Source organism: Manis pentadactyla, chromosome 1 (genome assembly GCF_030020395.1).
Source record: "Manis pentadactyla isolate mManPen7 chromosome 1, mManPen7.hap1, whole genome shotgun sequence".
Lineage (NCBI taxonomy): Eukaryota > Metazoa > Chordata > Mammalia > Pholidota > Manidae > Manis > Manis pentadactyla.
Genome location: NC_080019.1, coordinates 197,750,708 through 197,775,454, shown reverse-complemented (window position 1 = coordinate 197,775,454; position 24,747 = coordinate 197,750,708). Strand labels below are relative to the sequence as shown.

Below are 24,747 nucleotides of genomic sequence, written 5' to 3'. Positions count from 1 at the left end.
GCAGAGGAGCCGCTCTGAAATACTCCATAGAGCACTCACTCTTTCTGCTCTCAGGAGAAGCTAGTTAACCTAGCCAGCTGGGGCTTACTGGAAACTAACTGAGCTGGGGCAGAAGGGATGCCCATGTCCAGCCCCCTCACGCCATGCCATCCCACCTAAAGGAGAAGAAACTGAGAAACCCTGTGACGGTCACAGTGCAGAGCACAGGTTCACGGAGGAACTGACACCCAACCACAGGACCATGGAACACCCCAAACACACACCTCACCACCACATCAAAGGCCTATTTACAGTGCTTCTTTTTCCCAGTACGTCATACTGGGTTATCAAGAAAAAATTACAAGACACAGTAAGAGGCACTAACACAGTTTGAAGAGACACAGCAAGCAAAGAACCAGATTCAGATACAGCAGGGATGCTGGAATTGTCAGATTGAGTTTAAAATTAAAACAATGAGAAATATGTCAAGGACTCTGATAAAGTAGACAGCATGCAAGAACAGATGGACAGTGTAAGCAGAAATGGAAATCCTAAGAATGAACAACAAAAAGTGCTTGAGATAAAAACAATGTAACAGGGATTAAGAATGCATCTGACAGGCTTACTAACAGACACAGGCTGAGGAAAGAGTCTGTGAGCCTGAGGGGTAAGACCACAGAAATCTCCAGAACTGAAAAGCAAAGAGAACAAATGCTGAAAAAAAAAAACAAGACAAAATATCCAAGGACCATGGAACAGTTATGTATAACATGCCCATAACAGGAATGCCAGAAGGAAAAGAAATAGATGAAAAATAACGACTCAGTATTTCCCCAAATTAACATCAGACATTAACCCACAGATTCAGGAAGCTTGGAGCACACCAAGCAGGATAAATGCTTTAAAACAGTGTACCTGGGCATATGATTTTCCAAATGCAGAAACTCAAGGATAAAGAAAAATCCTTAAGCCAGAGGAAGAAACACTTTACCTACAGTTATAAAGATAAAATTATATGACTTCTCAGAAATCATGCAAAGGAGTAGTGAAAAATTAAAAGCATTGAGAGAAGAAAAAAGCACTATTCTAGAATTCTATGCCCTGCCAAATTAACCCTTAAAAGAGAAGGAGAAATAGACTTTCTCAAATACTGAAGGAATTTGTAGCCAGCAGACCTTTCTTGCAAGAAATGTTAGAAGTTCTTTAGACAGGAAATGACATAACATCAACACTTGGATCTACATAAAGAAAGAAAAGCAATGAAGAAGGAACAAGTGAAGATAAATTACTTATCTTCCTTAACTGATCTAAAAATGTACTCAAACAAGAACCACACAGTATAGGACCACGTATGCTTATGTACGTATGTATACATATGCTTATGTTTGGTCATGTATGTGACGAATGATAATGTAAGGGGTGGGAGGGAGGAATTAGGATTGCTTTGTTAACATAAATTATTCACACTAACCCTGAAGCAGTTTAACGTCATATGAAAGTGGACTTTATTCAGTTGCAAGTATATATTGCAAACTACAGAGCAACCACTTAAGAAAAAAATGGTAACTTATATGCTAAGAAGGGAAAGAAAAATGGAGTCAACATAAAATGTTAAATGAAAACCTCAAAATTTGAGGGATGGTACCTAAATAAATTAGAAATATTAACATATCTGAAGGGAGAAACAGACAGCAATACAATATTAGTTGGGGCTTCAATACTCCACCTCAGGCAATGGAGACCATCCAGAAGGAAAATCACAGGGCAACACCAGCCTTGACCCACTCACTAGAGCAGAGGAACAGACACATATACACCATCCCACCCAGTGAACAGCAGCAGAACACACCTTCTTCTCAAGCACACAGGGAACACTCTCCAGGACAGAATCACATGTCAGGCCACTAAAGAAGTCTTAATAAATTTAAGAAGACTGAAATTGTATCAAGCATCTCTTCTGAGGACAATAGTATGAAACTAGAAATCAGCAACAAGAAGAAAACTGAAAAATTCACAAATGTAAGGAGATTAAACAACATGCTCCTGAACAACCAATGGGTCAAAAAAGGAATCAAAAGAGAAATTTTAAAAATCCTGAGACAAAAACAAAAAATAGAAACACATACCGAAATTTCTCAGATGCAGCAGAGGGTCAGGCAGGTTATAGTAATGAATGCCTACGTTAAGAGGAAACAAAGATCTCAGATAAACAATAACTTTGTACCTTAAGGAACTAGAAAAAGGACGAACTAACCCAAAATTAGTAGAAGGAAGGAAATAACAAAGATGAGAGTGGAAATAAATGAAATAGAGACTAAAAAGAAAACAGAAAAAAATCAATTAAACTAAGACCTAACTTTTTAAAAAAGAGACAAACAAAATAGACAAATCCTTAGTTATAGTTACCAAGAAAAAAGGAGAAGTATGGAAATGCAATTATCAATCAAAGAGAAGACATTACAACTTATATCACACAAGGACAAAGGATCGTTATAGACTAACATGAACAATTATATGCCAACAAATTGGAAAACCTAGAAGAAACTGACAAATTCCTAGAAATATACAATATAAGGATTTATGAGAAATATATATTTAGTCATTCAGATCACCAAAATATATTTCTCAGGTATACTTGGTATTCATCCACAGTTACTAAAAACACTTCAGAGCCATAAAGAACGGGTGTCTTGTCACTCACATAGGTGACTTCTGGGCCTCACCCATGGGCAGGGGCTGGTCGCCAGCAAGACAGACCATCTGATTAACGGTTGGAACTTTCAGTCCCACCCCCTGACATCCAAGGAGGGGTGAAGGGCTGGAGGCCTGATCAGCCAATGGCCAATGTCTTACTTCAATCATGATTATGCAGTAAAGGCTCCATAAAAAAACCAAGAAGACACCTTTCTTCAGCCTCCATACTCAGAGAGCCAGAAGGCTTGCACGCAGCACTGAGTCAGGCCCAAAGCTCCTCTGTTCAGGGCCTCACCCTATGTACCTCTTTCTTTGGTTGTCGATTCATATCCTTTATCATATCCTTTAATAAACTGGCAAACATTAGTAAGTGTACCCCAGAATTCTGTGAGTCACTCTAGTAAATTAATCAAATCTAGGGGGAGGTCACTGGATCCTCCAGTCTGTAGCCGGTCAGTCAGAAGCACAGGAAACAGCCTGGGGCTTGCATCTAACATCTGGAGTGAAGGGTGTAGGGGAGTAAATCTTGTAGGACTGAGCCCTTCACCTGTGGAATCTGATGCTATCTCCAGGTAGACACTGTCAGAATTCAGCTGAATTCTCCAACACCTTGCTGGTGCTCAGTAATTGCTTGGTGTAGTAGTTGGTGGGAGGTTCCCTGCATCCCCCATTTACACATTGGAATTAGGTCTGGGAAACTTCAAAGACCCACCAGGACTGAATCATGAAGAAACAGACAATCTGAACCAAAGACCAATTAATATAAAAGAGATTAATTACATCAGTAATCAAAAACGTCCCAACAAAAGTCCATGATCAGATAGATGACTGCCCTGATGAATTCCACCTAACATTTAAAGAATATCAAACCTTTTCAAATTCTTTCCCCAAAAAAATCAAAGAGGAAGGAATACTTTGAAATGCATTTTACAATGCCATAATTACCCTGATATCAAAGTCAGACAAGGACACTACAAGAAAAGAAAATTACGGGCCAGTATCCCTGATAAACATAGATGGGAAAATCCTCAAAAAAATATTAGCAAACCAAATTCAATAGTACATTAAAAGGATCATACACCATGATTAATTTAAGTGGGATTCACTCCTGAGATGCAAGGATGACTCAACATAGCAAATCAATAAATGTGATAAACCACATTAACAAAATGAAGGACAAAAATCATGATAATCTCAATGATGTAGAAAAGCATTTGATAAAATACAGGTAACTTCCATGACAAAAACTTTAAAAAAACTGGGTATGGAAGAACACATCACAACATAATAAAGGCCATATATGACAAGACTACAGCTAACATACTCAACAGAGAAAAGCTGACAGCATTTCTTCTAATTATTAGGAAGAAGACAAGGATGCACACTCTTGCCACTTTTATTTAACACAGTACTGGAAGCCCTAGCCAGAGCAATCAGGCAAAAAAAAGAAATAAAAGGCATCCAAATTGGTAAAGAAGATGACATAATATTATATATAAAAAAGACAGACTCCATCAAAAAGCTGTTAAATTAATAAATCAATTCATAAAGTTACAGGAAACAATATCAATGTAAAAACTCAATTGTGTTTATATACACTAACAACAAACAATCAGAAAAAAATTAAGAAAACAATCCCATTTATAACTACATCAAAAAGAGTAAAATACCTGGAAAAGAATTTAATCAAGGAGGTGAAAGATCTATACACTGAGAACTCTAAGACACTGAAGAAAGAAATTTAAGATACAAATAAATGGAAAAATATCCTGGGTTTGTGGATAGGAAAAATTAACATTGTTTACATGTCCATACTTCTCATAGCACTGTAGTTTCAATACACCCCTTATCAAAATACCAATGGCATTTTTTCGCAGAATTAGAAATAATAAACCTAAAATGTATATGGAGTCACAAAAGATCCTGAATAGCCAGAGCAATCTTGAGAAAGAAGAACAAAGCTAGAGGCATCAAACTTCCTTATTTCAAACTATATTACAAAGCTACAGAAATCAAAACAATATAGTACTGGTATAAAAAGATTTTCTACCTCAGTGTAACAGCACACCATAACAAAGAAGTCAATTAATTTTCAACAAAGGAGCCAAGAATATACAATGGGGGAAGGATAATCTCTTCAAAATGGTACTGGGAAAATTGGACAGCCACATGCAAAGAAATGAAACTGGACCCCTATCTTACACCATACATAAAAATCAACTCAAAATGGATTAAAGTAGTGAAAAAAACCAGGTGGAGAAAGACAAGTACCAAATGATTTCACTCATCTGTGGAGTATAAGAACAAAGGAGAAACTGAAGGAACAAAATAGCAGCAGAATCACAGAACCCAAGAATGGACTAACAGTTACCAAAGGGAAAGGGACTGGGGAGGATGGATAGGAAGGGAGGGATAAGGGGGGAGGAAGAAAGGGGGCATTACGTGTGGGGTGGGAATGGGGAGGACTGTGCAACACAGAGAAGACAAGTAGTGATTCTACAGCATCTTACTACACTGATGGACAGTGACTGTAATGGGGTATGTGGGGAAGACTTGGTGATGGGGGGAGTCTAGTAACCATAATGTTCCTCATACAGTAATGATGAAAGAAAGAAAGAAAGGGAGTGAGGGAGGGAGGGAAGGAAGGAAGGAAGGAAGGAAGAGAAAGAAAAGAAAGAAAGGAGGGAAAGGGAGGGAGGGAGGGAGGGAAGAAGGGAGGGAGGGAGGGAGGGAGGGAGGGAGGGAGGGAGGGAGAGAGAGAGAAAGAAAGAGAGAAAGAAAGAAATTTTTTTAAATGGATTAAAGACGTGAAATGACCATAAGACCTGAAATCTTAGAACTCCTGGAAGGAAACAGATGGCTCGTTGACACTGGTCTTGCCAATTATTTCTTGGATTACACACCAAAAGCAAAATTATTACAAGTGGGAAAAGCTTCTGCACATCAAAGGAAACAATCAAGAAGATGAAAAGGTAAACTACAGAATGGGAGAAATATTTGCAAATCATATAAGCAGTAAGAAGTTAATATCCAAAATATACAAGGAAATCATACAACTCAATGGCAAAAACAAAAACAAACAGAAAATTTTAATTGGACAAAGGCACTGAATACACTGTTCCAAAGAAGACATACAAATAGTCAACAGGTACATGAAAAGGTGCAACATCACTAATCATCAGGGAATGTAAATCCAGACCACAAGATGTCACCTCACACCTATCAGGTTGTGTTATCAAAAGATACAAGGTGACAAATGCTAATGAGGATGTAGAGAAAGAGGAACACTTGTACACTGTTGTGGGAATGTGAACTACTCCATTAAGGAAAACAGATGGAGGTTCCATCAATAATTAAAAATAGAACTACCATGTGATTCCAGCATCCCACTTCTGGGGTTATATACAAGGAAACAAAACCTTGATCTCAAAGAGATATCAATAGCCCACATTCACTGCATTGTTCTCAATGACCAAGGTATGGAAACAACCTAAGTGTTGACGAATGGATAAAGAAAATATGGTACAAGTATACAATGGAACAGTATTCAGCCTGGAGAAAGAAGGAAATCCTGCCATTTGCAACAAACAATGTGGATGAAGCTACAGGGCATTATGCTAAGTAAAACAGGCCAGACAGAAATAGATACTGCATCCTATCAGTTATATGTGGAATTGAAAAAAAGAACCAAACCCATAGAAACAGTACAAAAGTGGTTGCCAGGGGTTGGGTGATGCAGGAAATATGAAGAGGTTGATAAAAGGTATAAACTTTCAGATATAAGATGAAAAACATCTGAGGATCTATTGTATACATGGTGACTATGGCTGATGACACTGTATTGCAGAACAGAAATTTGCTAAGAGAGTAGAACTTAAATGTTTTTTTAAAAAAAGGTAAATATGCAAACCGAATTCAAAAAAGCATCAAAAAGATCATCCATCATGATCAAGTAGGATTTATGCCAGGGATGCAAGGATGGTAGAACATTTGAAAATCCATCAACATCATCCACCACATCAACGAAAAGGACAAAAACCACATAATCATCTCCATAGATGCTGAAAAAGCATTTGACAAAATTCAACATCCATTCATGATAAAAACTCTCAACAAAATGGGTATAGAAGGCAAGTACCTCAACATAATAAAGGCCATATATGACAAACCCATAGCCAACATTATACTTAACAGCAAGAATCTGAAAGCTTTTCCTTTAAGATCGGGAACAAGACAGGGATGCCCACTCTCCCCACTTCTATTCAACATAGTGCTGGAGGTCCTAGCCACAGCAATCAGACAATACAAAGAAATCAAAGTCATCCACATTAGCAAGAAAGAAGTTGAACTGTCCCTTTTTGTAGATGACACGATATTGTACATAAAAAACCCTAAAGAATCCATTCCAAAACTACTAGATTAATATCTGAATTCAGCAAAGTTACAGGATACAAAATTAATACACAGAAATTTGTGGCATTCCTATACACTAAGAATGAACTAGCATAGAGAGAAATCAGGAAAACAATTCCATTCACAATTGCTTCAAAAAGAATAAAATACCTAGGAATAAACCTAATCAAGGAAGTGAAAGACCTATACTCTGAAAACTACAAGACACTCATGAGAGAAATTAAAGAAGATACCAATAAACAGAAACACATCCCATGCTCATGGATAGGAAGAATTAATATTGTCAAAATGGTTATCCTGCCTAAAGCAATCCATAGATTCAATGCAATTCCTATCAAAATACCAACAGCATTCTTCAACGAACTAGAGAAAATCATCCTAAAATTCATATGGAACCACAAAAGACCTCAAATAGCCAAAGCAATCCTGAGAAGGAAGAATAAAGCAGGGGGAATTATGCTCCCCAACTTCAAGCTCTACTACAAAGTCACAGTAATCAAGACAATTTGGTATAGGCACAAGAGCAGACCCATAGACCAGTAAAACAGACTAGAGAGCCCTGATATAAACCCAACCACATATGGTCGATTAATATATGATAATGGAGCCATGGACATACAATGGGGAAATGACAGCCTCTTCAACAGTTGGTGTTGGCAAAACTGGACAGCTACATGCAAGAGAATGAAACTAGATTATTGTTTAACCCCATACACAAAGTAAACTCGAAATGGATTATAGACTTGATTGTAAGTCATGAAACCATAAAACTCTAAGAAGACAATATAGGCAAACATCTTCTGAATATAAGCATGAGCAACTTCTTCCTGAACCCATCTCCTCAAGAAAGGGAAACAAAAGCAAAAATGAACTCATGGGACTACATCAAACTAAAAAGTTTTTGTATGGCAAAGGACATCATCAACAAAACAAAAAGGCATCCTACAATATGGGAGAATATACTTGTAAATGACATATCCGACAAGGGGTTAACATCCAAAATATATAAAGAACTTACACGCCTCAATACCCACAAAGCAAATAACCCGATTAACAAATAGGCAGAGAATATGAAGAGATAGTTCTCCAAAGAAGAAATTCAGATGGCCAACAGGCACATGAAAAAATGCTCCACATCACTAATCATCAGGGAAATGCAAATTAAAACCACAATGAGATATCACCTCACACCAGTAAGGATGGCCAGCATCGAAAAGACTAAGAACAACAAATGCTGGCAAGGATGCGGAGAAAGGGGAACCCTCCTACACTGCTGGTAGGAATGTAAGCTAGTTCAACCATTGTGGAAAGCAATATGGAGGTTCCTCAAAAAACTAAAAATAGAAATACCATTTGACCAGGGAATTTCACTCCTTGGAATATACCCAAAGAATACAACTTCTCAGATTCAAAAAGACATATGCACCCCTATGTTTATTGCAGCACTTTTTACAATAGCCAAGATATGGAAGCAACCTTAGTGTCCATCAGTAGATGAATGGATAAAGAAGATGTGGTACATATACACAATGGAATACTATTCAGCCATAAGAGAGAAACAAATCCTACCATTTGCAACAACATGGATGGAGCTGGAGGACATTATGCTCAGTGAAATAAGCCAGGTGGAGAAAGACAAATGCCAAATGATTTCCCTCATTTGTGGAGTATAACAATGAAGAAAAACTGAATGAACAAAATGGCAGCAGACTCACAGACTCCAAGAATGAACTAGTGGTTACCAGTGGAGAGGGGTGGGGAGAGGGTGTGGGGAGGGAGGGAGAAGGGGACTGAGAGGTATTATGTTTAGTACACATGGTGTGGGGGATCATGGGGAGAGCAGTGTAGCACAGAGAAGGCACATAGTGGATCTGTGGCATCTTGCTGCACTGATGGACAGTGACTGCATTGGGGTATGGGTGGGGACTTGATAATATGGGTAAATGTAGTAACCACATTGTTTTTTCATGTGAAACCTTCATAAAAGTGTATATCAATCATACCTTAATAAAAAATTTTTTTAAAAAAGAAGGTAAATATGTGAGGTGATGATTGGGTTAAGTAACTCAGGGAATCGTTGACAATGTATATAGGTATCAAATCATATTTAAACTTAAAAATGTGTGAACTATACCTCAATAAGACTGAAGATAGGTAAAAGAAGTGAGCTTCAAGAGAGAGAATATAACATAAATATTTTTAAAACTGGGAAATGGTGTTCAAAGTGAGTATTTCATCAATTTATGAAAATACAAATCTTAAGTTTACATTATCAAAGCACGTCCATGTCATAAACCAACATACGTCAATGCATTGATTTATTCACCCTGAATTCATACTGATCAAATTCTCTACATTTGTTAAAAACAAAACAAAAACATAAAAAGTAAAAAGAATTGAAAAAAAAACAGCAGCAAAGAACAAGCGCAATAAATAGAAAACATTAATAAATATGGCAGATATTAATCCAACCATATCAATATTTACTTGAAGGCCAATGGCCTAAATGCACAATTAAAAGACAGAGACCGTCAAAGTGAATTAAAAAAATAATATACACACAAAAAAAGACAACTATGTGTTTTACCTTCATGAAGCCCACTTTAGATATACAGACATACGTACATTAAAGGCAAATGGAGGGAGGAAAATTTGTGTTGACACCAATCAAAAGAAAGCAAGAGTAGCTCTGTTAACTTCAGACAGAGCACCCTTCAGAGCAAGGTGAGTTATCAGGGATAAAGAGAGACATTACATAACAATAAAGGGGTCAATTCTCCAAAAAGACATAAAATCCTTAATGTGTATGTGCCTAACAACAGAGCGTCGAACTATGTGAGGCAAAAACTGATAGAACTGCAAGGAGAAATAGATGAATTCATTATTATAGTTGAAACTTTGACAACCCTCTATCAGAAAGGGACACATCTAGAAGCAGAAGATCAATAAGGACACAGCCAACCTCAACAGCACCGTCAACCAACTGAACATAATGGTCATCTACAGACTATTTCATACAACAGCAAAGCACACATTGTTCTCATGAGTAACATTCTCATGGAACATTCACCAAGAGAGACCACATTTTGGGTCATAAAATACATCTTTAAAAAGTAAAAAGAAACAGAAATGAGATAATGTCTACTCTCATTGGACCACAGTGAACTTAAAGTGGAACACTGTATCAGAAAGATAACCTGGAAAATCGCAGTCTTGGAGATTAAACAAAAAACTTCTAAATAACACATGGGTCAAAGAAGCAATCTCAGCAGATATTTTTTTAATATTTTGAATTTTGTCACAATTTTTGTGCTTTGATATAGTCAGGTGAATTTTCTTCTTTAAACTACTAATAATTACATTGATTGATTTTTAAATATTGAACCAGCCTTGAATTCCAAAGATAACCTCTTTGTTGTATTACTGGATTAAATTTGCTATTATTTTTTAGAATATTTCCATTCATGGTCATGAGTTATCGGTCTGTAGTTTTTGGTTTTTGTACTAACTTTCATTCTGTTATTAGGGAAATACTGGTCTCATAAAATGCAATGGATTTCCTTTTCTGTTTTCTGAAAGAACCTGATTAGATTTGACATTATTCCTTAAATGTGTTGGTAAATTGCACCAGTGAAATAATTTAGGCCTTCAGATTTCTCTTCAGAAGGTTTTCAACTATAAATTCAGTATCTTTATTAATTACTTGATTATTCAAGTTATCTACTTCATTGGGAGTGAGTTGTGGTAGTGTGCAGTTGGCAAAGGAATAGCTCCTTATCAACTAAATTATTTAAGTTACACATGTAGGGGGAAAATCAAAGGAGGAATAATGATAAACTCAAGACCAGGTCAGTGGTACTTTGAATCCTGGTTGTCTTTACCAACCTGCCAGCTACCAGGTATTTATCAAAGTCCTTAAATAGATTCCCCCTGCATCACATCCTGGACCTATAGCTACATTCAGTGGGAAAGAGAGAGTGCAGGGTGCTTACTTCATCTTACCTGGAACTGAAGATAGGTCATGCCTACATAATTTTAAAAAATGAAACTGGATGATATTGTACATACTTTGCTTTTTTTAAATCAACAACCGGTTACCAACTTTTCTCTAAGATTATTAAAATTCTAAAAGATAATTTCAATTTTTATTGATTTTTCTAATTTAGAAATTATTGGCACACATCACTATGTGAGTTTAAATTGTACAGGGTGATGGTTTGATTTACTATATGGTGAAATGATTACCACAATAAGTTTAGTTATACCCATGATCCCACATAGACACAATAAAAGGAAAAAAATATGTCCCCTTGGGATGAGAACTCTTAGATCTACTCTCTTAGCAACCTTCCTATATGACAAAGCAAGGTTAACTATAGTCATCCTGTTGTACATTACATCCCTAGTACTTATTTTTTTTTTACTAAGGTATTATTGATATACTATCTTATGAAGGTTTCTCATGACCAAAACTGTGGTTACTACATTCACCCAAATTATTGAGGCCCCACCAGACACCCCACCACACTCACTATCCATCAGTGTAGCAAGATGCCAGAGTCACTACTTGTTTTCTCTGTGCTACACTGTGGACACCGTGACACCCTACAACATGTGTGCTGACCATAATACCCCTCAATTCCCTTCTCCCTCCATCGTCACACACCATGACCAATCCCTCCCATTTGGTAACCTCTAGTCCCTTCCTGGAGTGTGTGAGTCGGCTGCTGTTTTGTTTCTTCATTTTTGCTTTGTTGTTTATACTCCACAGATGAGTGAAATCATTTGGTACTTGCCTTTGTCCACCTGGCTTATTTCACTGAGCACAATACCCTCTAGCTCCATCCATGTTGTTGCAAATGGTAGGATTTGTTTTCCTCTTATGACTAAATTAATACTCCATTGTGTATATGTACCACATCTTCTTTATCCATTCATCTACTGATGGGCACTTAGGTTGCTTCCATTTCTTGGCTATTGTAAATAGTGCTGTGGTAAACATAGGGGTGCATATGTCTTTTTGAAACTGGGCTCCTTCATTCTTAGGGTAAATTCCTAGGAATGGAATTCCCGGGTCAAATGGTATTCTATTTTTAGTTTTTAGAGGAACCTCCATATTGCTTTCCACAATGGTGGATCTAATTTACATTCCCACCAGCAGTGTAGGAGGGTTCCCCTTTCTTCACATCCTTGCCAGCATTTGTTGTGGTTTGTCTTTTGGATGGTGGCCATCCTAACTGCTGTGAGGTGGTATCTCATTGTGGTTTTAATGTGCATTTCTATGATGATTAGCAATGTGGAGCATCTTTTCATGTACCTGTTGGCCATCTGAATTTCTTCTTTGGAGAAGTGTCTGTTCAGATCCTCTGCTCATTTTTTAACTGAATTACCTGCTTTTTGTTTGTTGAGGTACATGAGCTCTTTGTATATTTTGGATGTCAACCCCTTATCAGATGTCACTTATGAATATATTCTCCATACTGTAGGATGCCTTTTTGTTCTACTGATGGTGTGTCCTTTGCTGTACAGAAGATTTTAGTTTGATGCAGTCCCACTTATTCATTTTTGCTTTTGTTTCCCTTGCCAGAGATGTGTTCAGGAAAAAATTGTTCATGATTATGTCCAAGAGATTTTTGCCTATGTTTTCTTCTAAGAGTTTTATGGTTTCATGACTTACATTCAGGTCTTTGATGCATTTTGAGTTTACTTTTGTGTATGGAGTTGGACAATAATCCAGTTTCATTCTTTTACATGTAGCTGTATAGTTTTGCCAACAGCAGTTGAAGAGGCTGTCATTTCCCCATTGTATATCCATGGCTCCTTTATCATATACTAATTGACCATATATGCTTGGGTTTATATCTGGGCTCTCTATCCTTTTCCATTGATCTACGGGTCTATTCTTGTGCCAGTACCAAATTTCTTTAGTACAGTGGCTTTATAGTAGACCTTGAAATTGGTCAGCATAATTCCCCCAGGTTTATTCTTCTTTCTAAGGATTGCTTTGGATGTTTGGGTCTTTTGTGGTTCCATATGAGTTCCAGAACTACTTGTTCTAGTTTGTTGAAGAATGCTGTCAGCATTTTGACAAGAATTGCATTAAATCTGTAGATTGCTTTAGGCAGGATGGCTATTTTGACAATATTAATTCTCCTTATCCATCAGCATCTTCTTTCATTCATTGGTGTCTTCTTTAATTTCTCTCATGAGTGTCTTGTAATTTTCAGGGTATAGGTCTTTCACCTCCTTAGCTAGGTTTATTCCTAGGTATTTTATTCTTTTTGATGCAGTTATGAATGGCACTTTTCTCCTGATTTTTCCTTCTGCTAATTCATCGTTAGTATACAGGAATGCAACAGATTTCTATGTATTAATTTTATATCCTGCAACTTCCCTGAATTCATATATTAGTTCTCGTAGTTTGGGGGTGGATTCTTTAGGGTTTTTTTAATGTATAATACCATGTAATCTGCAAACAGGCACAGTTTAACTTTGTCTTTACCAATCTGGACACCTTTTATTTCTTTGTGTTGTCTGATTGCCGTGCCTAGGACCTCCAGTACTATGTTGAATAAACGTGGGGAGAATGGGCATCCCTGTCTTGTTCCTGATCTTAAAGGAAAAGCATTCAGCTTCTTGCTGTTAAGTATAACGTTGGCTATGGGTTTGTCATATATGGCCTTTATTATGTTGAGGTACTTCCCCTCTATACCCATTTTGTTGAGAGTTTTTATTATGAATGGATGTTGAATTTTGTCAAATGCTTCTTCACCATCTATGGAAATGACCATGTGGTTTTTGTCCTTCTTTTTGTTGATGTGGTGGATGATGTTGATGGATTTTCTAATATTGTACCATCCTTGCATCACTAGAATAAATCCTATTTGATCATGATGGATGATCTTTTTAATCTATTTTTTAATATGGTTTGCTAATATTTTGTTGAGTATTTTTACATCTACGTTCATCAGGGATATTGGTCTGTAATTTTCTTTTTTTGTGATGTGTTTGCCTGGTTTTGGTATTAGAGTGATGCTGGCCTCATAGAATGAGTTTGGAAGTATTTCCTCCTCTTCTACTTTTTGGAAAACTTTGAGGAGGATGGGTATTAGGTCTTCTCTAAATGTTTGATAAAATTCAGCCGTGAAGCCCATCTGGTCCAGGTGTTTTGTTCTCATGTAGTTTTTTGATTACTAATTCAATTTTGTTGCTGGTAATTGATCTGTTCAGATTTCTGTTTCTTCCCAAGTCAGACTTGGAAGATTGTATTTTTCTAGAAAGTTGTCCATTTCTTCTAGGTTATGCAGTTAGCATATAATTTTCCATAGTATTCTCTGATAATTTTTTGTATTTCTGTGGTGTCTGTAGTGACATTTCCTTTCTCATTTCTGATTCTGTTTATGTGTGTACACTCTTTTTTTCTTGATAAGTCTGGCTAGGAGTTTATCTTTGTTTATTTTCTCATAGAACCAGCTCCTCCTTTCATTGATTCTTTATATTGTTTTAATCTTCTCTATTTTATTTATTTCTGCTCTAATCTTTATTATGTCCCTCCTTCTACTGACTTTGGACCTCATTTGTTCTTCTTTATTTAGTTTCATTAATTGTGAGTTTAAACTGTTCATATGGGCTTGTTCTGTTCTGAAGTAGACTGGCAATATACTTCCATCTTAGTTTAGCATGGCCTTTACTGCGTCCCACAGATTTTGCAGTGTTGAATTATCATTGTCATTTGACTCTATATATTGCTTAATCTCTGTTTTTATTTGGTAATTGATCCATTGATTATTTAGGAGCAAGTTGTTAAGCCTCCATGTATTCGTGGGCTTTTTCATTTTCTCTGTGTAATTTATTTCTATTTCCATACCTTTGTGGTCTGAGAAGCTTGCTGGTATAATTTCAATCCTTCTTAATTTACTGAGGCTGTTTTTGTGGCCTAGTATATGATCTGTTCTTGAAAATGTTTCATGTGCACTTGAGAAGAACGTGTATCCTGCTGCTTTTGGGTGTAGAGTTCTGTAGATGTCTGTTTGGTCCATCTGTTCTGTGTTGTCCAGTGCCTCTGCCTCCTTAGTTATTTTCTGTTTGGTTGATCTGTCTTGGAGTGAGTGGTGTGTTGAAGTCTGCTAAAATGAATGCACTGCATTCTATTTCCCCCTTTAATTTTGTTAGTATGTGTTTCACATATGTAGGTGCTCCTGTGTTGGGTGCACAGATATTTTTTTTTCATGCTTCCCTTTATTTGATCCAGTAGATAAATGCAATATACAGGAAAATTATAATAAACTTCTAACAGAGAAAGAAACCGAGCATCAGAAAGCTGACAAAATTTACATGGTGGTTGTAAATGATGAAGCATGGACTTAAAACTAAATAGATTAAGAAAAAGAATCTTTGTCTTTGGATTCTTAATTCACTGTACTCCATCAGCAATCATAAGCTTACCTTTAGTAACTTCACATTTTTAAACAAAACATTGTAATTTTTATACCACTCAGTTATAAAATGGCAGAGTAACTAAGCACATTTAGTATAGAAGAATTTTCAAAATTCATAGATATCACACTTTCTTTTTCATTATAAAAAATATACAAGTAATTATCCTATAGATCTTACTATGCTGATGGACAGTGACTGCAATGGGGTATGTGGGGGTGACTTGATAATAGGGGGAGTCCAATAACCACAATCTTGTTCAAGTAATTGTACCTTAATGATGCCAAATATATATATATATATTGCATATATAAAAACTCCAAACTGTTTAAAAGATTGTAAAATGAAACAGAGATTCCAAACACCACAAACTTCTAACAACATCCTTGTTAATGATTTCTTGTAGATTCATCCAAAAATGTTTTGGGTACGACTGTATTATTTTTAATATGTCAATCAAATAAACATACTTTTTTGCAATGTTTTTAATGTAACAACTCAACAAATTGCCTTGGGTATGTTTCCCAGTATGAAAATATGTGGATTTATTAATATCTTTATGTATATGTTTTTCTATTATGCATATAGTTATATATATGTAATATATATATAATATTTCATTGATTTTGTAGGAATATCTTTAGTTGTAATGTCAACTTGGCCAAGTTGAACCTATTTTCATATGGTTTTGGCCATGTGTCCTTTCCCTGTTGTGAAGTATACATTTATAGTCCTTGAATATACCTAACCCGTCCTATTTATTTAAAATAGCCATTTTTGTTTTCAGCATTGATTAGTAAGTTTTTTATAATGTATGTTTTTTTGGTGTATATTGTTTGTTACAAAAATATACCATGATTTTCTTTAAACACTGTGCAAATGAAAGTATTAGATTGTTTTGAATTATTCATATATTTAAAAATAACAAAGTTTACTTAAGAAATTCTAATTAGGAGTTTGAATCTAGAGGTATGTTTACCCACTCAAGTGTTAACAAAAGAAAATAAAATTCTTCTAATATTTCATGAGTTGTGTTTTAAATCTTCTATCAATATGGAATTTTACTTTCCAGGAAAGAAATAAGGTAGGGGATATAACTTATTTCCCCTAATGTGTTCTCAGGGTGCACAGATATTTATAATGGTTTTATCCTCTTGTTGGAATGACCCCTTTATCATTATGTAATGTCTTTGTCTATTGTTACTTTCTTTTTTTTGAAGTTTATTTTGTCTTATACAAGTACTGCAACTCCCGCTTTTTTCTCCCTATTAGTTGCATTAAATATCTTTTTCCATCCCTTCACTTTCAGACTGTGTATGTCCTTGGGTCTGAAATGAGTCTACTGTATGCAGCGTATAGATGGGTCTTGTCTCTATGCATTCTGCCACTCTGTGTCTTTTGATTGGTGCATTTAGTCCATTTACATTTAGGGTGATTATTGATAGATATGTTCTTATTGTCACTGTAGGCTTTAGATCTGTGATTACCAAAGTTTCCAGAGCAGCTTCTTTACTATCTTAGTATGTAAATTTAACTCACTTAGTATGCTATTTCAAACACAATCTAAAAGTTCTTTTTGTTTCCTCCCTTTTTTCTTCCTCCTCCACTCTTTATATATTAGATGTCATATTCTGTACTCTTAGTGTATTCCTTGACTGACTTTGTGGGTAGTTGATTTAATTTTTCATTTGCTAAGTAATTAGTTGGTCTACTTCCTTTACTGTGGTTTTAGTTTCTCTGGTGACAGCTACTTAGCCTAAGGAACACTTTCATCTATAGCAGTCCCTCCAAAATACACTGGAGAGGTTGTTTGTGGGAGACAACTTCTCTCAGCTTTTGCTTATCTGGAAATTGTTTGATCTCTCCTTCAAATGTAAATGATAATCTTGCCGGGTAGAGCATTCTTGGTTCCAGGACCTTCTGCTTCATTGCATTAAATATATCATGCCACTCCCTTCTGCTGAGAAGGTTTCTGCTTAGAAGTCTGATGATAGCCTGAAGGGTTTCCCTTTGTATGTGACCTTTTCTCTCTCTCTGGCTCCTTTTAACACTCTGTCCTTATCCCTGACCTTTGCCATTTTGATCACTATATGTCTTGGTGTTGTCTTCCTTGGGTCCCTTGTGTTGGGAGATCTGTGCACCTCCATGGCCTGAGAGACTATCTCCAGATTAGGGCAGTTTTCAGCAATTACCTCCTCAAAGACACGGTCTATACCTTTTTCTCTCTCTTCTTCTTCTAGTACCTCTGTAATGTGAATATTGTTCCATTTGGATTGGTCACACAGTTCTCTTAATATTCTTTCATCCCTGGAGATTCTTTTTTTTCTCTCTATGCCTCAGCTTCTTTGTATTCCTGTTCTTTAATTTCTATTTCATTTTTCATCTCCTCTACCTCATCTAATCTTTTAAATCCCTCCATTGTATGTTTCATTTCAGATAACTGTATTTTTCAAAGTTTCTATGTCTTTCTTGAAGTCCTCTCTGCAGTCTTGAATATTTTTCTGTAGCTCCATGAACATGTTTATGATTTTTATTTTGAAATCTTTATCATGAAGATTGGTGATTTCAGTTTCACTTAGCCCTTTTTTTGTTTGTACCAGGTTCTTTTGCCATTTCATATTTATATTGATTCCTCTGGAGTAATAACTTTGTGTAGGTGGCGCCCTCTAGTACCCATAAGCTCTACTCTCTGGAGGTGCCCAGCACCTGGAGTGATGACAGGGGTTACAGGTGAATGTCACCGGTGCTTGTTGCGAGGAAAGTTATTTCCTGCTTCCTGGTCACAGTGCCTGCCTCCACTGCCAGGGCCAGTGAGCTGAATGCACAGGGAGGAGCCTCTATGCTATACCCATGTAGCTGCTGTAGTCGGAGCCACTTTCTGGCTGGCCTGTCACAATGCTGGGGGCAGCAGGTTTGTGAACTGGTGCTGGCTGGGCAGAAGGAGCAGTAGGCTGCATATCGCAGTGAGGGGCCACAGCATGCATCACCAGCCAGGGGGATGGAGCATCTGAAGCTCCTGAAAGTTCCCAACCTTCTGGACTGTGTTGCGGGACGATTTTGTCCACCTGACCTTTCTCCTGAGCAGGAAGCTCTGTGCAATACTTGCCCCTTTTGCAGCTCTCTTGCTATTGGGAAGTCTTTCAAAGTGCCCATCTTTCTTTTGACCCAGAGTGTCCAGTTGTGGGTACCTGTTCTCCATAAGAGGCTGGAGTCTCAGTCTCTCTGAGTATTCCACCTGTCTTTCCTTTCCAACCCCACTAATCTCCAGAGCACCATGTAATGTGGGCTCATGCTCCCAGAGCAGATCTCAAGGGCTGGGTGTTCAGCAGTCCTAGCCCTCCACCCGCTCCTCGCTCTGTTTCTCTTCCTCTTGCTGCTGAGCTGAGATGGGGGAAGGGCTTAGTTCTCTCCAGATTGCGGCTTTGCTCCTTTACCCTTTTCTGTGAGGTCTCCTCTTTTCTCCATATGTAGGCAGTCTGCCACAGTCTTCTTTTCAGTTGCTCTTCCAGGATTCATTGTATTTGCTATGCTTTCTTATTATATGTGGTTTTGGGAAGAGATTTCTGTCTCACTTCTCATACCAGAAATTTGTACCTTTGAGCACCTCCCTCCTGGTAACCACAAATCTCATCTTTTTCTATGATTTTGGTGGTGGGTTTTTTTGCTTTTAGATTCCACATGTGAGTGAAATCATACAATATGTGTCTTTGACATATTTCACTTAGCATTATGCCTTCAAAAGGTCCACTTATATTGTCACAAATGGTAGGATTTCCTCATTTTTTATGGCCAAATAACATTTCATTGTACAGTTGACCCTTGAACAGTGCACTTATACACATATTTTTTTCAATAAATGTATTGGAATTTGGAGATTTGTGACAATTTGAAAAAACATTTTTCTTTTGTCTAGCTTACCTTATTGTAAGAATACAGTATATAACACATTTAAATTACAAATTACATGTTAACCAAGTGTTTATATATATGGGTTTTCAACTGCACAGGGGGCTGGCTGCCCTAACCTCTGCATTGTTCAAGAGTCAGCTATATATACACCTCAGCTTCTTTATCCATTCGTCCCTTGATGGACACTTAGGTTGTTTTCATGTCTTGGCTATTATAAATAATGCTATTGTAAAACATAATTCTTAGTGGCTACAGATATTCCCTTATACTGACTGCCATAGCTACTTCTATTTTTCCAATTTTCTTACATTTTAAAGGGTGCCGCCTTAAACATTTTTGATCATAACTTTGTATACAAATCTGATTATTTCTTGGAACTATTTCACTTAAAACATTTTTAATGCTTAACATATTCTGCTCTGTTTTCCTTCAAAAGGCTAATACCAGGGAGGGTGGAATGGGTGAAATTGGTAAAGGGGAAAAATTAGTGAGCATGTTTCATATCTTGATATGGGTGGTAGTGACAAGTGCGTACACATCAAAATCCATTGAGCAGTACACTGAGACTTGTGTGTTTTATTGCATGTACCATAATGAAATAAATAAATGAAAGTCAGATGATATTCAAAAAACAAAACAAAAGCTATGCCAATCTATAACACCAAAAAGAGCGTATGGTAGCGTGCATTCACCTGAAACCACAATAACCCCAGGCCCTGTCAGACACGATTACTGTTTGACGTCAAGAACACTTCAGTTGCCTCTGTTGATGGCGAGTGACATTAACATGCCTGCATGTTGTCTCATGTCTCTGGCGAGCACCCTTTTATACCTCTGCTCACTTCCAGAGTGGAATGTTTTCTCACTGCCTTGTTGGGCCTCTTTACAAACACAGATATTAGCCCTTTGTCATATAAGCTTCAATTCTTCAGAGTCTCACTTACTTCTTAATAATTTACAGGTTGGTTAGTGTATAAAGGACACAACTTGGGGAACATTTTAGTTTCTTTATGTGTTTTATTCCTAGAAACTTTCCCATCCTAACATCAGATAAATATCTTAGCAATTGTTTTTATGTTTCTTTTTTAAAAAACACTTAATTATGCAATCTGCCTGGAATTTACTCTAGCATACAGTGTAAGCAAATATCTATTTTCTTCAAAATCAACTGCTTCACCACCATCTTTCAATGAGTATCTCTCTTTGCCTTACTGACTGGAAGCCTCTCCTTGCTGTAAACTAAGTGCATGTGTAATCCAGGTTCGTTTCTCAGCTTTCTGTTCTGTTCCATTGATCACTCTGTCTTCTTACTACCTGCTGGCAGCAGAGCAGTATGATGGGTGGGAGAGGCTGGGCACCTGAGGTGTGAGCTCTGCGAACAGGCAGGTAAGGTGGCCAGGCTGCCAGTGGGGCAAGAAGCATAGGAAGGGCAGCTCAGGGGACAGGGGTTCTGTGCAGGGACACGGGGCAGTCCAAGCAGGTGAAGCTGTGACCCTCCCACAAATACACAATCTCCCTGTCTCTGAGTCTCACCCACTCTGGGCCTGCCAACAGTCACCAAACAGAGCCCTCTGGCAGGATGTCCCTGGGCACCTGCACAAAGCACCATGCCTCCCAGCACTCTCCACCTGCTCCAGACTCCATCCTGAGTGACTCAATGCCACCCCCTTTGTCCTCACTTTGTCCTCACTGCTGTCCTGCACCAGGCAGAGGTCAATGCCAGGAAGAGCACTGGACAGTTTTGCTTTAATGTGACAGCCACAGCTCTCCTCTGGATGCTCTGTGCCCACAGATGCCCCCTAGCCCCCATCTGGCCCCCTCTGCACAGTCCACAGCCATCCTGTCTGTTCCAGGCCCCTTACCAGCAGACATGTTCCCATCCATTCAGACACCAGCACATCCACCTTCTCAGGCAGCACCACGTCCTCCACCTTCTGTTGGAACACGGTGATGACGTCGGCAAAGCCATTCTGCATGACCAGCTGCCCTGTATGCTGGGCCATCTCACTGGCCTCCACCGCGTACACCTGCGTGTGGCAGAAGCACCCTCAGTGCAGGTCCTGACCCCAGAGCGACCTGTCCTACTCTCCCTGAGCCCGATACCTCAGCTGAGTCAGACCAGCACCAGAGAAAATGACAGGAGGGCAGCATACTGGATGGTGGAGAGGCAACACTGGGTGCTCTACCAGGGCCCCAGGAAGGGAGCTCCTCCTATCCCAACTCCGCATTCAGCCACACAACTCACAGTGCACACAGAAGACTCTCAGTGCTGCTCTGAGGGCAGCCAGACTTTCAGGACATGGTGTTCTGAGACATTTCAGACCAGGTCCTCAGAAGGTCCTGGTTCCGGCACACTTTGGACCTGGCCGCTCACTGCGCTGCAGCTTTACCTGTAAACTATCCATTTCATCTGCCTGTGCTGTGAGGCTCAGGGGGTGCTTTTCAGGGAGCAGGACAAACGTCCCAGCATGTGTCACAGAGCGTGGTCTGCTCTCCCCTGCCAGGCCATGACTGCTCCCAGCAAGGGTAGCACTTGGACGGTATCGGCACCAGTGACCCAGCCCAGACACATGGACACACGTGCTTATCTATTTAACTGAAATAAATGCTTCGCAGAAAGTATCCCACACAGGCAACACACTATGGCATTTTCTGTTCTATCCTATTCTTCTCTGTGTTGCTAGTAACTCACAAAACTGGTATCACAGTCTGACAGGCTTGGCCTGCAAGGACTTGCCACCGTTCCACTGACATGGGGCTCGCTCAGGGAGGACACTGCACCCAGACCCAGTCAGGACTTGCTAAAGGGACAGCCGTTCTCACTCACGGCTTTGGGTTGCGCATGGTGTGCACAGAAGAGGCTGATGATGCCGGTCCCACAGCCCACATCCAGGATCACTTTATCCTTCAGGGACTCTTTATTCTGCAGGATAACGTGGTGGTATTTGGTTGTTCGCGGCTGATCTGCCAGCATCTCCAAGTGCAGTTTCTAGAGGAAGCACCCATTAAGAATATCACTGCCTGTCATCAGAGCAGAGCTACACCAAGCTCAGATTCCAGGTGGGGGTTGGAGCCTGAGCTGATCCCCTAACCCCATCACCCCAGACCTGAAAACATAAGCAACAAGGAAGTTTTAAATATCAAAAGACAAAAATACACCACAGATAAAAACCAGAGTAGATAGACAGTGATGGAATAAAATGGAAGTTTCTGGAATCCTTTCAGCTCAATATGGGCTGCCTGTAGCTTCTCTCTGCACCTCCCCAAAAGCAAGGTGAGCAGAGAAGCAGGTGTGGAGGCAGGAGGCGGAGCAGACATCCCCTCCTCACCTCTGTTCCCGCCTGAGACAGGAAGAAGTGCACTCCTGACCAGAGTGACCTGGCCAAGTGTTCACTCGACAGAACACAGACGAGACAGCAGGAGATGCTGGAAGAGGCACACGGGCCCCATCCAGGCCCAGAAGTCACTCTCACACATAACTCTGCCCCTAGTTTGCTTGGGGAGTGCAGGAACTGCAGCTGCAGAGGAACATGGCAACCCCACAGAAGGGGAGCTCAGGGCCCCCAGCCACATCCAAAGAGAGGAAAACATTTGAAACCCAAGAACAGGCCCCTGGGAATCAGGCCAACCCCCAGAGAGGCAGAGAAAGGCTCCACCAGAAGGTTTCTGAAGCCACAGTGGGTGGTCAGAGCCCCGATGGGCAAGAGTGCACCCACAGACCCCCCTCAAGTCTCCAGCTGCAGAACACGCAGCCTACAAACAGCACGGCTTAGGGGAAGACAAACAGCCAGGCTGCCCAGGCCATATCAGCACAAACAGGTCTGGAGGGCTTCACGAGCCCCCTGTGGCTCCGCACACACTACAGACTGAGAAACTAAGGGGCAGAGTGAGGCTGTGGAGGGGCAGCACCGAGCACCACTGCCCTGCTGTGGTGCCACCTTCACCACACTGAGAGCAGAAGGAGCCGGAGAGGCCACATTAGCATTGCCCAAGATACATCTCAGAGCAAAGAATAGTCCCAGGGCCACAGAGGGCCAGTTCAAACCAGAGGCACCACTTCATCAAAGGACAGATTAATTCTCAATGTTTTGCACCTAACAACAGAGCTTTAAAAACCAACAGAAATGCAACAAGAAACAGATTCACAATTATGGTCAGAGACTTCAACACCCTTTCTCAGAAACTGATAGAAGCAGACAATCAGGACAAAGACTTGGACAATACTATCAGCCACTTTAATCTAATTAGTGAAGTGGTATGGAATACTTCACACAACCGTTTGCAATAATACTACACAAAAAATATCAAGGAGTAGAGTTAATGAGACAGGTACACACCCTGTGTGATCAGAACCTGAGAACTCTGAGACATAAAACAAAGCTTGAGAAATGAGAAACCAGCACAATGTTACAAAGATGTCACTTCTCCCTGAACTAATGTACACTTCCCATGCCATCCAGTTAAAATTGCAACCAATCTGGCATGGGTGCAGGGGCAACAAAACAGTAATAAAATCAGTTCTAAAAAAATAGATAGGGGTAGCCATGAAAACGCCGAAACACAGGATAATTGCCTGAGGCCCAGCTCCCCCAGATGCTGAGAAGCTGCCTGGAATGGAGGTGCACGGGAAACAGGGTGGCCGGCGCGGCTGCCGGTGCCCCGAGCAGAGCCCAGAGCAGCCCTGGGCGTGAGGCAGGTGTGCACTGCACTCCGACAGGGAGCGGCACCGCCTGTCGCTGATGCTGAGGAGCTGGGCGCTCGCAGGGACAGAAAGCCGTGATTTTACCTCACTCTTTACAAGTGCATTCTAGCCTGATTCAAACATTTCACTCTTAAAGACAGGACCACAGCCCAGCCAGAGAGAAGCGGCCCCCACCGGCCCTGGCTCCCCTCCGATGGGCTTCGCTCTCAGCGGACCCTCCCAAGTCCCCCTTTTCCTCTATGAAGTGGCCTCCTCTGCTTTCTTCTCCCACTTGTGGGTTTGTTTGTCCTGAATTGCAGTTCTGATGCCATTCCCAGATAAACCCACTTTGCTGGTAAGATAACTGGCTGTTTTATAGATGGACACTGACCTCGAAACCCTTCTTACCAGTAACCAGCATCATGATACTCAGGGAAGCAAGATCCCTGACTTCCTTTAGAGTTTTACCACTTTGCACATTCATAAACAATACTTTCTGCTACTGCCTCTTGACTTTAATAACTGAATCATTTTCTTTGCTGTCTTGCCTCTTTAATTCAATATTATGTTTGCAATGCACATCCTGCAAGGACCTGTTTTTATCTAGTTTTAACATATAAACGGGTTTTCTGGAC

General features: G+C 39.4%; 1 protein-coding gene across 2 annotated transcripts in view; it reads right to left on the bottom strand.

The window, feature by feature from the left end:
- PRMT2 (protein arginine methyltransferase 2) overlaps window positions 1-24,747 on the bottom strand; it is a 48,757-nt gene that overhangs the window by 9,269 nt on the left and 14,741 nt on the right. For both annotated transcript variants that reach the window (XM_036880158.2, XM_057505688.1), the window contains exons 5-6: window positions 22,259-22,420; window positions 21,294-21,458 (exon numbers count right to left, since the gene is read on the bottom strand). In XM_036880158.2, coding sequence (XP_036736053.2) covers window positions 21,294-21,458; window positions 22,259-22,420 — 327 coding nt within the window. The remainder of the gene's footprint in view (window positions 1-21,293; window positions 21,459-22,258; window positions 22,421-24,747) is intronic.